Here is a 17,780-nt window from a genome sequence, read left to right as displayed (position 1 = left end):
CTTTCTTTCTTTCTTTCTTTCTTTCTTTCTTTCTTTCTTTCTTTCTTCTCTCTTTCTTTCTCTCTCTTTTTTTGGCAATATGACTAATATGGAAATATATTTTGCATGATTTTATATGTAGAATTGATATATTACTTGCCTTCTTGGTGGATAGGGGGAGGGCATTGGACAGAGGGAGAGAATTTGGAATTCAAAATTTAAAAAGAAAAGAATGTTAAACATAAATAAATAATACATTAAAAAAAAGTTTCTGAGGCAGGGTTTGATCCTAGGTCTTTCAGACTCCAAATGCAGTTCTTCTCCATTGGGCCACCAGACAATTCAATCACTATCTTTTAAACCTCAGAAGTAGTAACTTTGAATTTGGAAACTCATTTTTTAATTTTCTTTTGTTTTGGAGGGAGGGAGTAGAAGGAGTGAGTATAATCTGCCAGGAGGCAGATTTCAATTCAGTGTAAGGATATTTCAAGGCACCTTGGCTTAGAGCAGGCCAGCCCTTGATTCTTGCTGTGTGACCTTGGTCATTTCACATAAACTTTCAGTGCTCTAGGCCAGTGTTTTCCAAACTATTTTGATATAAACACCTAGCAGTAAAAAAAATCTTGTTTATTTATAATTTATATAAAAGTACTAGTATGTTAAATTATGAAACATACTGAATTCATATTACATTATGAATATTTTGAAACAAAAATAGACATTGAAAAGGAGATAAAGGCGAAAAATAAATTAAAAATATTTTATTTATCAATGATATAAAGTCTTTTAGCTCCCACTAAAATAATTTTTTTATCTTTAAAATTTTATAGTAGTAGCATACTCTCTATGTTCTGAGCAGTTAATTCCTTTTGATGTCCTGTATTTGCTTCTTAGAATTTCTATTATGTCCTACATGGATGCTTAAAAGTTCTGGGTGATTTACCTAAACTTTTTATAATTCACAAAATAAACCACTATTTCTTCAAATTTCTTTTAAAATATACCACAATCATAGCTACAATTATAGTTGTAATAAATTTACAAATTTAAATTCTCCCATCTAAAGAAGGGTCAGATTGATGGTTGCCACTAAAGTATGCATGGTTGCTAGCATATAGTGTAGGAGGAGTGTCTTCTGTTATATAAAGGTTATATTAGAGTTGAGAGACCAATTAAGACACTATTGCTATAATCTAAAGGAGAAAAGATGTTCTTTAAAATTTCACTTTCTAACCACCTACACTTTCACCTCTCCCATCTTACTACCTCTAATCTAGTCTTCTTTTTGACCTCTGGCCCCTTTATCCAATCTTATTACTTAGCCCATTTCACCCATTCTGGCTTCTCCTCATTACCTAGCCTTGACTTCTTTATAATCTCTTGCCCCTATAATGTTGCGCCTTTTCTTATCTGAGATACCTAGTCCCTCAGTAAATTCCAATGCACAGTTTCTTGACTGCTTACCATCAGAGGTAAAGTAATGAGATGGATTTTACTTTTGTTCTTGTGGTTCAGTCATTTTTCACTTATGTCTAACTCTTCATAACCCCATTTGAGATTTTATTGGCAAAGATAACTGTAGTGTTTTGCCATTTCCTTCCCCAGTTCATTTGACAGGTGAGGAAACTGAGGCAAACAGGGTTGAGTGACTTACCCAGGGTCACACAGCTAGGAAGTGTCTGAGGCCAGATTTGAACTCAGAAAGATGAGTCTTCCTGACTCTAGGCCCTGCACTTTATCCACCATGCCACCTAGCTGCCCTGGATTTCACATTATCCACTACTATTTTAAGTTAACTTCAACTGGACCTTCAATACCACTTGATAATCCTTTTATTTGACCCTTAATGACTCTACTTTTCCAACCTTTTATATACTCTAATAAAACAGAGCTATTCCGTCTTCATAATGTCACAAATACATCCTACTTCCATACCTTTGTTCCCTGTGTCTTCTATGCCTTCAATGCCATTCCTCTGTTTACCTACTGAACTCCCACTCATCCTTTAAAACTCAACTCAAAGGCTTCCTTGAAGTTTTTTTCTCATACTTCCCAACTAATAATGACTTGACCTCACATGAGACTTCATTTGCAATTTTTAAAAAGTATTTATCATGTAATGTTGTACATTATACTTATCTATATTTGTGTCAACCCTTTATTGGAATGTCCATGAAAGCCTGTTACTGTGTCTTAATAAACTTGGTATCTCCCCAGTGCTCTGCACATTGTAGGTGCTTAAAATATGTGTGTTGAATGACGAGATCATGGATCCATTGCAGTATCAAAATATGATTTTATATAGTATTTATTTAAAACCACATCATATGCAATAGAGAAACATTATAAACATTCTCACTCAAAACAGATTTGTTCACTTTCAACATTAATATTCACCATAGTTTCAGAAATGCAAGCTATAGCAATAAGGCATGAAAACAAATTAAAGAAATATCTTTGTAATGAATAAGCATCTTTATTTCCAAATAATATGGTTATATATTTAGAAAATCCAAGAGATTGAAATGTACCTGATTTCATCCAGTCTTAAAAGCTACTCAGAATCAGGATTAATTAATTAGTCTCAGAAAGCATTAAGATATGCATGACAGGGCATAAAGATAAACCAACAAAAATCATCTGCATTTTTTATGTATCATTAAGAAAATGAAAGAAGAATTACAGGAAGAAAAATACTGTTTACAATAATTTTAAAAATCAATTATTGGGCATTAACCTACTAAGACCCAAGACCTGTATAAAGAGAATTTCCAAACTGTATGACAGAAATAAAGAAAGAAAAATAATAACTGGAAAAATGGCTTCTGAAATGGTTAGAATGGTGTAATGTAACAAAAGTGTCACTATTTCTTGTATATAATATATAGCTGTAATACAATATCTAGAAAGGTGGTGTGGCATAATGGATAGAGTGCTTCACTTGCAATCGGGAAGAACTGGAATCTGACATGCACCTAGTTCTGTGACCATCGGAAAGTCACTTACCTTCCCTGAATCAGAGATAAGTTGCTAGGACTGCACATTATAGATGGTTGCCTCAGATCTGCAATTGGAGAAGGTATTCCCTCACTAATATACTAACAATAATGCTAATACTAAGTATCAATTAGTCACTTTTTAAAAAGAGATAAAAACAGTAACAAAATTTACATGGAAGCACAAAAAGAAAAAGGGTTATCAATGGGAACCATGAAAAAAAAGGTTAATGAAGCATGTATCACCATATTGCATTTCAAAAACAGTAATAATCAAAACTATCTGGTACTAGATTTAAGAAATAGAAAAATATATCAATGGAACAGAATTATAAAATATAAATAGTTCTGATTACATAAGCTTACTGGATATTCCCCCAACTTTGTCAGTTCCTATTTTATGAAATTGTCATGTTGATGCTTTCTACCTCATCAATAAACCTTGTAGTTCCTTACTCAATTCAGTAAGCATTTATTAAATGCCTGCCATCTTCAACAATCCCTGTGTCAGTAAGAAGCTCAGAGGGCGAGAAAAACAGATTAATTAGGTGTCAGGAACAAAAGTCAGAGAATGGTTTCCTACATTGTTTTAATGAGAACTTAGCAGAGAATAGAGAATACATAGAAATTGGAAAAAAAAATTTAAGGTGCTGAGATTCTAAGATTATGTTCAACTTAGGGTGAATGTAAAGAAAAAAATTTTCTTTCCTTAAAACCAAAACTAAAGTTAAATACAAGGTGAGGTAGCAAAGAGAAGATCTGTCCTTAAAATGAATTTTCTCAATTGGATGCATTAGTTCTAGTACATTTCCATAAAATGTCAGTCTCGTTATTTTAGTTCCACTGCGTATTTAAATGTATCAAATGGCTAATAAGATGGAGGAAAGGGGAAACAGAAAGAATGCTATAGTTGAAATACTCTATTAAAAGGCAACATGCAAGAAAAGCCAATACCTATAGGATTGGTGTCAAAGAAAATTTCTCTTAATTCATTATGTTCTTAGGATTACTCCCATGCATATTGGAACAATACAAGATCTCTTGAAAAATATGAGATAAACTTCAATCAACAACTCTCTCAAGACTTAATGTTAAGGGGCAGCTAGGTGGCGCAGTGGGTAGAGCACCAGCCCTGAAGTCAGGAGGACCTGAGTTCAAATGAGGCCTCAGACCAAACACTTGACACTTACTAGCTGTGTGACCCTGGGCAAGTCACTTAACCCCAACTGCCTTAAAAAAAAAAAAAAGAAGACTAATATTAAGTGAGGCATAAAAAAGGGAGATGTGTACTTGCCAAACTTATTTGCCACCATCACGAAGGATGTTTAGTAAAGAATCCAAATGGAAGATTTACTATAAATGCTATGGTCCTCCAGATGTTCCTGTTTGTGACTGACATTGTGCAGATTGCATTAAACCTGGAGCTGCTGTGGAAGATTTATCAAAGATATGTGGACAAGATTTGCTCAGAATGAGGGAGGATAGATGATCTGTGATCCGCTCCACTGGAGGAAATACTGTTATCAATAAGATTACAGATCCATCATAGAATCAAAATAAAGTCTCATTTTCTGCATGGGCTGACTTGAATTTAAAGACTTTCTTACGTGAAACATTCATATGGTGTCTCTCTAATATAAATTCCAATTAATATTAGTTTGCCTAACTATCCACACCAGAGGGAAAAAAAAGTGGCTTAATAATGCCTATTGTCCTGACTATGATATGCAGTTAGATGGATAGCCTATAAAGTTGGTTTATCAGTACATTTATCTTAGGAAGACTGCACATTAACAAAGAGCTGGGTCCAAGATTGAATGGAGCACAGCAATCTCAAGGCTGGATTGAATTTGGAAAACTGTGTATTCTTTTTAATGACTCCAAGCTTCTTCCTGAAACAAAGGCCCACCTTTTTTAAAAATAACATTCTTTCAGTGATGCTGTATGGCTATGAATCATGAAATATCACAGTCTCCAAAGAATTCAAGCGGTGGGCATGAGTGGGCTGTGTAACACACTTCCCAACCAACAAACACACAGAGAAGTGGCATACAGGATGTCACCACAGTGCCGTATGATCAGAAGTTAGGTGGTTCATGTGGTGAAAGTGAGTGATAACTGATTGAGAGGCTACATGCTTCATCTGTAGGCATGCATGGGATTCACAAGAATCAAAGGAAGACTTCCAACATGTTAGGTGGACTGCCCTGTGGAAGATTTATGGGAAGACAAAAGTTGCTCAGAATGAGCATCCAATGATGAGTATCCACATTAAGGAGATCACAAATCCATTAAAGTGTTTGATGTTTGATGTGAGCTGAAGTACATCTGAAGACTTTCTTACATGTCACTTTCATATGGTTACTCTCCACTATTGATTGTAATGTTGAATAAGTGCTATATTTTGCATTAAAGTTTTCCTACATTCTTGGTGTACATATTACTGCTCACCAACATGATTCCTTTAATGGGTAAAGGATACTTGAAAGACCATAGGTTTGGAACTGGAAATAATCTTAGAGTTTGTTTTGCTCAACTTCCTTATTTTAGAGATGAGGGAATTGATACCCAGAAAGTTTAAATAACTTTGCCCAAGGTCACAGGTGGTAAGTTGAAAGAGCTGGGATTTGAGCCAGGTCCTCTGATTCTAACTTAATCCAAATCCTTTCACTGTACCACACTACCTTAGTGTTCTCTAAGATGAATTCTCTAATGTTGAGTATGGGTTGAATTTATAAGGAATTTTCCACATCAACTAAAATTTCTCTCCATTATGAATTCTCTGGTGTTTAGTAAGGGAAGATATGTGGCTAAAAGCTTTCCCACATTCATTGCACTCATAGGGTTTCTCCCCAGTATGGACTCTCTGATGTTTAGAAAGGGATGACCTATCAATGAAGGCCTTCCCACATGCATTACATTCATAGGGTTTTAATCCAGTATGAATTCTCTTATGTTGAGCAAGGTTTGTGCTCCGGCCAAAGGCTTTCCCACATTCATTACATTCAAAGGGTTTCTCTCCTGTATGAATTCTCTGATGTTGAGTAAGGTACGTGTTACGGCTGAAAGCTTTTCCACATGCATCACATGCATAGGGTTTTTCTCTAGTATGAACTCTGTGATGTTCAGTAAGGGATGACCTATGAGGAAAGGCTTTCCCACATACACTGCATTCATAGGGTTTCTCTCCAGTATGAATTCGCTGATGCTTAGTAACAGATGACCTGTCATTGAAAGCCTTCCCACATACAATACATTCATAAGGTTTCTTTCCAGTATGAATTAGCTGATGTTGATTAAGGTGTGTGCTACGGCTAAAGGCTTTTCCACATTCATTACATTCATAGGGTTTCTCTCCTGTATGGATCCTCTGATGTAGAATAAGTTGTGTATTCCATCTAAATGGTTTCCCACACTTATTACATTTATAGGGTTTCTCTCCTGTATGAATTCTTTGATGTCGAGTAAGGTGTATACTCTGAATGAAGGCCTTCCCACACTCATTACATTCATAGGGTTTTTCCCCAGTATGGATTCTTTGATGTCTACTAAGGGATGACCTACCAGTGAAGGCTTTCCCACATTCATTACATTTGTAGGGTTTCTCTCCTGTATGGATTCTCTGGTGTTTATTTAAACATGACCTCTCATTGAAATTTTTCCCACATTCATTACATTCATAGGTTTTCTCTCCAATGTGAATTCTCCAGTGCCTGCTGAGGGATGACTCCTTATTGAAAGCTTTTGAACATTCATTGCATTTATAGGATTTTTTTCCAGTATGATATTGAATAAAGTCTAAGTGGTACCTGAACGAGTTTCCACATTCATTGTAATTATAAAGTTTCTTTCCTGAGGCAATCCTATTACATTTAATCAGGTTTGAATTCTGTTTGAAACTTTTCCCATGCTTATCAAATTTATGGAGATTCTTTTCTATAGGAATTCTTTGTTGTAAAGCAAATACTGATCCCAGTCTGAATTTTCTCACAAATTTATTACTTTCATGATTGGTCACCTTGTTAGCTTTCATATGAGTTGTTGCCATTTGCTTGGAAGGTCTCTCCTGGTTGCCCTGTTGCTTCTCTAACATGACTTCATATCCCCAAGTTTTTCCCAACTTGAAGTCCTGGCAACCATCCCTTTTACATTTTTCCTGGGATAACTCTTCTGTAGAAATGACCTGCTTTGTAGTTGACTCCTCTATTTCAGGCCTAGTCTCCCGATCTGAAAGAAATAAAAAATGCAAATTTATCCTCTTTTTTGTGCTGGGAAAATAAAACAGCAAGGAAAACTATCTTTGTCCTGGGAAGTCCTGCTCTAAATGCCTCATTTAGCCAGGTGGCTAACAGGTTTTGAAGAAGATGCCTGCCACTAGGATACAAACTGTGGTAGGTTCTACCAAACTGGAAAGAATTCAGTTATGGAGATAGCCTTTAATGTGTCTGTCTCCCTATCAGCAGCATAGCTAACTCTGAAGAGGTTCATCAGCAAGAGGTTGGCCACCAGGTGATGGATCTTCTGAAGTATTACAGTATAATACCTTACATGGGTACAGCAATACACAATTTACAAAGAGCTTTCACATTCATCCACCTTTAATACAAACAATCTAAGAGGTACACAGGGCAGGTAATATCATTTTAATAATAAAACTGAAGCTTAAGAAGAGTAAATGACATGGGGCAGCTAGGTGGCTCAGTGGATAGAGCACCGGCCTTGGAGTCAGGAGGACCTGAGTTCAAATCCGGTCTCAGACCAGACATTTGACACTTACTAACTGTGTGACCCTGGGCAAGTCATTTAATCCCAATTGCCTTGCAAAAAAAACAAAAAACAAAAAACAAAAAAACAAAAAAAAGAAGAGCAAGTGACTTAGCCAATCTCACATGACTAATAGGTGGATGAGCAAGTACTAGAACCAGGGCTTCTGACTCTTAGTCCAGCACTGTTTCCACTAGAATATTGCCTCTCAAAAGTCATTAAGATGAAACTAAAGACACAGATAATAAAGTACAAAGTCAATTTAAATAAAGTACATATACAAACCCACACAAATAAGTTAAAACACAAAAAGAACTTGGAGAGGTAACTAAGAACCACTATACGTAATTTTTGAGAAATCACACAGAATGAGAGACGTGAAGAAAACTTGAGATGGGAAGATGTTCTGCTTTTTTTTTTTTTTTTTAGTGAGGCAATTGGTGTCACACAGCTAGTGAGTTTTTATGTGTCTGAGGATGGATTTGAACTCAGGTCCTCCTGACTCCAGAGCAATGTTCTGCTTTTCTAAATGCAGTCAAGGAAGATTCTTTAAGTTGTAGCCTGGGAATTTCTCACAGAACAATTCTAGAACAGGTTATTAAATAGATGATTTGTAAATGCTTAGAAAATAAAGTGAATTCATGGAGCCAATAAAGAGTCATGCAGAATAATTCTATTCAGAATAATCTCACTTGCTTTATTAATAAAACTCTTAGATATGAAAAATGCTAGATTCTGAAAATCTAACATTCTGCTTTTTAGTATTCACACCACTATCACTTCTCAACAACCTATTCTACCCACAGATTCCTCTCTTATAATAACGAAACAACTAAACAAACAAACAAACAAAAAAAACACAGCAAATTTAACTGACAGAATATTCAATACTCTGTACTCATAGTCCAACACATCCTGTCCAACAGGAAGGCAATATATTGTATCATCAGTCTTCTAGAACCTATACTGGTCATTATGTTCAACCTTAATTATGTCTTCAATTCTTATTTTCATTTATATTCTTACTGGCATGTATGTTCAATTGGCTCTGCTTAATTTGCTCTGTATAAGTTTGTATGTCTTCCCAATTTTCTCTTATTTCTTCATGTGTATATTTATAATTTCTTCAGTCATTCTTCAATTGATGGGCACCCAGTTTGTTTTCAGTTTTTTGCTACTACAAAAAGCACTTATATGAATATTTGGGTACATATAGAATCTTTCTTTCTACTGCTGACCTCATTGGGACATAAGCTACATCAAAGGATATAAACAGTTTATTAACTTTAACCATGTAATTCCAAATTGTCTTCCAGAACAGTAAGATCAAACTTACAACTTTACCAACAGTGTTTGTAGTATGTCTGAGTTCCCACAATCCTTTAGATATTGACTATTTTTTATCAGATTTTCCAATTTGATAGGTATGAACTAAAACCTCAAAGTTGTATTAATTTGCATTTTTATTTTAAATTTTAAAAAATTGAACTTAACAGACACCAAAAAATGAAAATTTCCATATTTATAATTTGGATTTTTATATAAAGTAGAACACCAAGGGAATTATATGCTAAACTCTAAATTTCTAGTCCATATTACTTGTTTTTTAAAAATATATACATAAATAAATTTAACCTGTTAACTTTCAAAACTGTTCTGTTTATCTGTACTTTCTTCTGAATTTCTTCTGCACTCCTCCACATTTTTAAAATGTTTCAAAGGCCCTCCTTTTTCCTTTTTTTTTTTTTTTTAGGAAACATCACTATTGATATTCCCTCTCTCTCCCTCTAACCTTCTTGCCATTAAAAACAGAAGAAAAAAAACCTTCTTGTTAAAAAATAAGCATTATCAAGCAAAACAAATCCACACAGTGGCCATATGCAAAAACAAAAACAAAAACAAAAACAAAAAACAACTATGTCTTTTCCTATACTTTGAGTCCATCACCTCTCTGCCAGGAGGGGCTGCTTATGCTCCACACTCCTCTGGACCTGTTGTTGCTTTGAACAGAGTTTTTAAGTCCTTAAGTTGTTTTATTTATACAGTTGCTGTCATCGTTTCAATTGTTCTACTGGTTCTGCTCACTTCATTATGTATCAGTTTATATTCCCTAGGACTCCTTGGAATTGTCTCATAATTTCTTACAATGCAACAATACCCCATTATGTTCATAAACCACAATTTCTTCAACCATTTCCCAATTAACGGGCACCCCCTTAGTTTCCAGTTCTTTGCTGTTTTGTTTTGTTTTGTTTTGTTTTTTTGTTGTAATCTCTACTTCAGGATTAGGAAGTTCACTTTGCTTGAGATGTTTCCTACCAGTATTATTCTCCCTCTTAACCCTTACTTTTTCCTATCCCCTCCTGTATCCTCATCACATTTGATATACTGTTCCACCAGACTCTTTTTTTTTTTTTAAGTTGGGCAATGGGGGTTAAGTGACTTGCCCAGGGTCACACAGCTAGTTAAGTGTTATGTATCTGAGGCAGGATTTGAACTCAGGTCCTCCTGAATCCAGGGCTGGTGCTCTATCCACTGCACCACTTAGCTGCCCCCGCACCAGACTCTTTTCTCTTTTTGTAAGCACAGGCACCTGCACGTGGGTGGGTGGGTGGGGCAGTAGCAGAGTTCATCACTCCTTCCTCCTTTGTCTAGTTCAGAAAATAGTGAGGTTCATCTGATGCCTATTCCCCCCTAGCCTTCCTCCATGTTTGTATACTATTCTCACACACCTCAATTATAAGAAATAGTTTCACTCCCTTCTCTTCTATACTGGTGTATCCCACTTACGATACTTTCTCTTTCCCCTTCAAAAACTTTCAGAACAAAACAAATCCAGCTTCAGGTCTTCTGTTTTTCTTATTTAACTCCCTCAATACTCTTTGAAGACATTAAGGTTCTAAGGGGACATTTGCTTTTTCTCTTCCCATTAGAATGTTAGCCTTTCATCATCATATGCTATTTCCAATTGTTCAAATAAATTTACATTTTTATTTATTCATATTTTCATTTCAAAGTTCCTACTTATCTCTGATATTTTTATCAGAAGAAAGTGCTTGAAAGTCCTTTATTCAATTAATGGTCTATTTTTCCCTGTATTATTATACTCAGCTTTATAGGGTAAGTTATTCTTGGTTATAAGCCAAATCTTTTGCCTTTTGGAATGTGGTATTCTAAGATTTCCTTTTATTTAGAGTAAAAGCAGCCAGGTCTTAGGTGATCCTGAATGTGGTTCCTTGGTACTTAAACTCTTTCTTTATGGCTACTTGAATATTTTTTATTTGATGTGGGAATGCTGGATTTTGGCTATAACATCATAGGATCTTCTGTGGGACCTCCGGTATATCAAGGGTGGGGTGGTAGGAATGGTTTGCCCCAGGTACAAGCAATAAGAGGGTGCATCATGTGTAGAGAATGTAAAAACAATAATAAAATCAACAAAAAGTTGGTGTGTTTTTTATGAGCTCTATGAACTGGCAATTTTAAGCAATTTCAGTGTTAAAATACTCCTCCCTGAAAAAATCTTTTGTTCATCTAAATTGTAAACAATTACTATGGTCACTTGAGTTTTAAAAAAATATATACAAGCTTCACATTAGCATATTTTTGTTTTTTATCCTTTAATAAACACTGTATTATGTATAGATGTTAATTCAGAAAACTTCAGTTCTGTAGTTGGCCCTTGACACACAGAGACTCAGATACAAGTATTCATTTCAAGAGTAAATTCATAAATGATTAAAAGCTTAGATTTCTAAAAGGAATTTTTTTTTTTTTACTTTAGGAAGAAAACTACTATGGATTAAAGTAAAGGGTCTATGAGTAGATCACGTCCATTTCTAAGTGCAGTTTCTGGTCTTATGTAGTTTTTTTCTATTTCAATATAATATTGACATTCTGTGACTTATTTTAAATATTTATATTTTATCAGAAAGGCACCATTTTCCCTCTTATATGATTAAAAACATTTGCTGGATTCTCTTTAAAAGCTCATTAATGGTTCAGAATTGTTTGAGCTCAGTTTTAGGGCAATTTGTGTCTCCAGCTCCTGTGGCACTATATATTCCTACATTAAAATAGTGTTTTTAAAATAAGCAATACAAGCATAGTGACAGTAAAGATGAAGAAACAGAACTGGAGCTTCTTAAATTCTGTCATTCTATGTGATTACTTGGAGTTTCTATTTGTGTTTAAAATTTAAATACTGAAAGTGTAAATTGCAAGGTTTGTAATATTTTTGTTTGGTAAGCACACATTTTAGTTTGTACATGAAATATTTTACTGAATTTTAATATATCTAAAATTGAATTATATATTCTTTTAAAAATTGCTATCTTTTTGTTTTAAAACTAAAGAATGAATCAAGAAAATAAAATATTACATCAGTGGTATGATTTAATAGTTGACTAAATTGCATGTGCTGCAGATATTTTGATTGTTAAATTTCACTTATTAGTTACAGGACAATTATTTACATAAAATATTATTATATCAGACTGTAATCAAAATTGTTAGGTAGACATTGAAACCACTGAATAAATAGTTGTGATTTTTTTTGTACTGCAGGAAGTTTAAGGAACTTTTGAGGAAGAAATGATAGTCATTTACAATACTGTTGTAAAACCTACAACTAGTTCATGATGATTTTGAATTTTGTGAGGAAATTTAAAGTAGCTACACTACCTATTGAACATGAATATTCAAAGATCAATTTTGACAATCACTGACAAATTTGAAGAATTTAAGGCTCAAAACCAGAAACTGTTACTGAACAAACCACCCACTGCATAGGTATAATTTTCCCTTTTTTTCAAAAATACATCAATGTAATTAAAAAATATGAAATCATTATTTTTTTCTATTTTGTATTATTTTAATTTTATTTTTATTTTTTACTGCAACAATTATTGTTTTCTTCTACTTTTCCAATCTTTTAATTTTTTTTGTAATATTTCTTGATACCTCATGAAATCATTGATTTCTATTTAATCTATTCTAATATTTAGGTAGTCCATCTTGGCTCAAAATTGTGCGTTTTTTCCATATGGTAATTGATCATTTGCAGTTTCTGAAATCTGTTTGTATGTTTTGAGCACTTATCTACTGAAGAATGGGTTTTGGTTTTTACATATTTTGGTTCAATTCCTCACATATCTTGGGTACTGGATTTTTATTTAAAATGTTTGATGCAAAGATTTTTAAAAAATCACTTGACTGATTTCTTCTTATTCTAGCTGCCATGATTCTTTTAACTCAAAAACTTTTAAATTTCATATAATTGCAATTACCTATTTTATTTTTTATCCTATCTCTACCCTTTGTTTATGAACAGCAATTGTGAAATGTACCACCTGTTGTTTTTTCTAATTTTATAAACAATTTTTTATAGGTTAAGTATTCATTTGGAGTTTATTATGGCATAAAGTACTAGTCAAAACTTGTTTTCTAACAAACTTTGCCAGTTTTCCCAACAGTTCTTATTTAATAGTTCTTATTTAACTTCCCCAATAATTTCTGTTCTTGGTTTTAGCAAATACTGGAATACCACATTCATTTACTTCTAAGACTTACTTATCTAGTCTGTTTCACTGACTTACTTTTCTATTTTTTAAAACAACCAGTGTCTTTGATAAGGGCCTCATTTCTAAAATATATAGAGAATTAAGTCAAATTTATAAGAATACAAGTCATTCCCCAATTGATAAATGATCAAAGGATATGAACAGGCAGTTCTCAAATGAAGAAATTAAAGCCATCTATAGTCAAATGAAAAAATGCTATAAATCACTACTGATTAGAGAAATGCAAATCAAAACAACTCTGACTACCACATCACACCTATCAGATTGGCTAACATGATGAAACAGGAAAATGATAAATGCTGGAGAAAATGTGGGAAAATTGGAATACTAATGCATTGTTGGTGGAGTTGTGAGATGATCCAACCATTTTGGAGAGCAATTTGGAACTATGCCCAAAGGGCTATAAAAATGTGCATACCCTTTGACCCAGCAATAGCACTTTTGGGGCTGTATCCCAAGGAGATCATAAAAATGGGAAAAGGACCCACATGTACAAAAATATTTACAGCAGCTCTTTCTGTGGTGGCAAAGAATTGGAAATTGAGGGGATGCCCATCAATTGGGGAATGGCTGAACAAGTTGTGGTATATCAATGTAATGGAATACAATTGTGCTATAAGAAATGATGAGCAAGCAGACTTCAGAAAAACCTGGAAAGACTTATATGGACTGATGCTGAGTGAAGTGAGCAGAACCAGGAGAACGTTGTACACAATAACAGCCACATTGTACAATGACTAACTCTGATAGACTTAGCCTTTCTCAGCAATGCAAGTATCTAAGACATCTCCAAAAGTGTCATGATGGAAAATGCTATCCACATCCCGAGAAAGAACTATGGAGTTTGAATACAGATCAAAGCATACTATTTGCTTTTTTTTTTCTTCTGTTTTGTTTTGTTTCGTCTTTCTTGTGGTTCCTCCTATTGGTTCTAATTCTTCCTTACAACATGACGAATGTGAAAATATGTTTAATAGAAATGTATATTTAGAGCCTATATCAGATTGCACACTGTCTTGGGGAGGGAGGGGGAGAAAAATTTTAAACTCAAAAGTGTATGGAAGTGATTGTTGACAACTAAAAATAAATTAATAAAAAAAGCCTAACTTTGCCTCTTTCTGACTTCTATTCATTGTTTCTAATTATGCATTCTAGGACCAAACAAATCAAGTTTACCCTCTCTCTTCCACATAATAGTTTTTCAAATATTTGAAGACAGCTATCATGTCCTGATAGTCTTCTCTTGTCCAGGCTAAACATCCCCAGTTCTCTCAATCAATTATCTTATGGACTCAAGGGGACTCACCTCTACGGCTTCCCTTGCCTGGATATATTCCATTTTATCAATGATCTTTGGAAATTGTGACACTCAAAAAAGAACATAACATTCCAGAAGTACTGTGACAGACAGAGTACAGTGGAACCATTCCCTCTTTTTCTAAGAAGTCTCTTAATGCTGTCCAAAATCACACTATCTTTTTTGACTGTCATATCACAAGGTTGGCTCATATAGAGCTGCAATCCACTAGAACTAGATTTTTTAAAAAATGACAACGTGCCATTTAATTATCAACCAATCTTTACTTATGAAATCAATTTTTAAAACCCTAATGTTAGACCTTACATTTATCACTTTCAAATTTCATCATACTAAATTTAGGCCAATGTTGTACCCTGTCAAAATCTTTTTTTTCATTCCTGCTACTGTTAATTCTCTCAATTCTGTGTAATCTGCAAATTTTGATAATCATGCCATCTATATGCCTTTATTCAAGTCATAAATAGAAATGTTAAATAGCACAGAGCTAAGCATAGATCCTTGGGGGACTTCAAGGAATGCTTCCTTCCAAATTGACATCAACTATTATGGAATAGTTTCTGAGTCCAGCCATCCAGGCAATTCTGATTCCATCTAATGATACTATAATCCAGCCCACATCTCTCCACCTCTTCCAGAGTAATATCATGAGATAGTTTATTTGAGCTAAAACCATGCTGGCACTTTGCAACCACCACTTCCTTTACTAGGTGTGCACTAACCATATCAATAATAGATTCTAGAATTTGGCCAGGAGTTGAAATCTGGCATTCATTAGTCTATAGTTTGCAGACTCCATTTCCTTTTTTTTTTTTTAAACAAAATGAGGATATTTGCCTTTTAAGTCCTATAACACTTCTCCTATTTTTATAATCTTTTAGCTATCACTGACAGTGGATTAGCAATAATATTTCCCAGTTCTTTTCATATTGTACACATAATGCAGTGCACAAATAATACGTTGTAGTGGAAATAATGTAGTTCATCTAGGACAACTAGGTACCCTCTTACTATCTCCTTTTCAACAGTGAACATCAACTTCTATTGGTCATTTTTGTTCTATTCTTTCCCATCTAAAGGTCATTCTCCTTGGGGGAAAAAAGCAAAATAACAGTATGGCAATGTTACCTCTTGTTATTAATGTTCCATCCATGCCAAGTAAGGGTCCTGTGTATTCTTTGGTCCTTCTCTTTTCCACAAAATACCTACCTAAAAAATTCTTTTTGTTGTCCTTGGCTTTCTTCACCAGTCACAACTCTATCTGATCTTTAACAATCCTTACCCTTCCTATAAGACAATGCCTCACTTTGTATTCATATATTACTGCCTGTCTCAAATACATCTTTTAAAAATCTAAGTTAGTTGGTGAGTTATCTGTCTATGAATAGAGGACTCTTCACATGACTCCTCTTTTTCCTCCTCATTGGACATTTTTAATTGGATGCCCTGCAGGCTCCTCAAACTTAACATTTCCCAAATCAAATACACTATCTTTCCCCTTCAAATGCTCCTCTCTTAAGAATTTCCTCATTACTTCTGAGGTCACCATTCTCCCAGTCACTCAGATTTCCAACCTCAGTGTCATCCTCTACTCTTTTCTACCACCCCACATATACAATCAGTTGCCAAATGTTGTAATTTCTTTTTCCACAACATCTCTCATATACATCCACTTTTTCTCCATTTACACAGCCACCTCAGTCAGGTTCTCATTATCTCTCACCTGGATTGATATAATAGCCTTCTACATGGTTTCCCTGCCTCAAATCTCTCCCTACTCTAATCCATCCTCCACTTAAATGCCAAAGTGACTTTCCTATAGCATATGTCAGACCACATCATGTCCCTACTAAATAAACTTCAATGGTTCCCTATTGCCTCTTTTATTTATTTAAAGCTCTTCACAACCTCGCCCCCTCCCATGCTTTCTGTCTTCTTATATTATATTCTACTTCATACACTCTACAACTTAGCTGTACTGGACCATTCGTTATTCCTCACACATCACATTCTATCTCCTTTGTACTAGCTATCCCCCATGCCTAGAATTCCCTCCCTCCTCACCTTAAACACTTAGAATCCCTGGTTTCTTTTAAGATAGAGCTAAGTGTATACCACTACTAGGTCTCTATCCCAGAGAAATCCTAAAAAAGGGAAAAAGACCTACCTGTAACAAAATATTTATAATGGCTCTTTTTGTGGTGGTAAAGAATTGGACATTGAGGGAATGCCCATCAATTGGGGAATGGCTGAACAAGTTGTGGTATATGAATGTAATGGAATACTATTGTGCTATAAGAAATAATGAGCAGGTGGATTTCAGAAAAACCTTGGAAGAATGAATTGATGAAGAATGAAGTTAGCAGAACTAGATGGTCATTTTACACAGTAACAACAATACTGTAACACTGATGAACTGTGAAAGACTAAGCTATTCTGATCAATACAATGATCTAAGACAATTCCAAAGGACTCATGATGAAGTATGCTATCTACCTCCAGATAGAAAACTGATGAACTTTGAGTGCAAATTGAAGTATTTTTTTATGCTTAATTTATTTTTCTTGCTTTTTTTCCTTTTTTTCCCTTTTTTGGGGGGGGGGGAAGGTAGGCAATAGGGTTAAGTGACTTGCCCAAGGTCACACCGCTAGTGCATATTATGTGTCTGATGCCGGATTTGAACTCAGGTCCTCCTGACTCCAAGGCCAGAGCTCTACCCACTGCATCACCTAGTTGCCCCCCTGGCTTTTTTTCAATATGGCTAATATAGAAACATGGTTTCACATGTATAATTATACCATACTGCTTACCTTCTCAACTGTAGAATTGTTTGTGTCTTCATAATTTTACTTTTTTTCACTTTCTAGGCCTCTTGGGAAAATTTTTCCTGTAGAATTTGAATCTATTGGATTCTGAATCATTTGAATGATTTGTGAAATTTTGTGAAAATAAACAGTCTTACAGTTGGGTCAAAAAACTCCATTTCACACAATGAGGCATAACTAAACAGCAGTTCCTCTCAGAAATATCTGAGGGTTTTAGTAGATGAAAGCTCAATATCAGCCAACAATATGATATGGCAGTCAAGAAAGCTAATGTGTTTTAGGCTGCGTTAAGAGAGAGGTACTATCGGGGCAGCTA

The 17,780-nt window shown here is 34.6% G+C and overlaps 1 protein-coding gene across 2 annotated transcripts in view; it reads right to left on the bottom strand.

Moving 5' to 3' along the window:
• Positions 1–5,587: 5,587 nt before the first annotated feature.
• LOC114046881 (zinc finger protein 79-like) overlaps positions 5,588–17,780 on the bottom strand; it is a 72,272-nt gene continuing 60,079 nt past the window's right edge. Inside the window, exon 6 of one of the 2 annotated variants that reach the window (XM_027867469.1) lies at positions 5,588–7,202. In XM_027867469.1, coding sequence (XP_027723270.1) covers positions 5,731–7,202 — 1,472 coding nt within the window. In that variant the 3' untranslated portion in view covers positions 5,588–5,730. The remainder of the gene's footprint in view (positions 7,203–17,780) is intronic. The other variant, XM_027867476.1, reaches the window with a different exon arrangement.

The sequence above is a fragment of the Vombatus ursinus genome, unplaced genomic scaffold, assembly GCF_900497805.2.
Source record: "Vombatus ursinus unplaced genomic scaffold, bare-nosed wombat genome assembly UNPS02014786.1, whole genome shotgun sequence".
NCBI classification, from domain to species: Eukaryota; Metazoa; Chordata; class Mammalia; order Diprotodontia; family Vombatidae; genus Vombatus; species Vombatus ursinus.
Note: the sequence above shows the minus strand (reverse complement) of the source record. Positions and strands in the feature narration are given on the sequence as shown.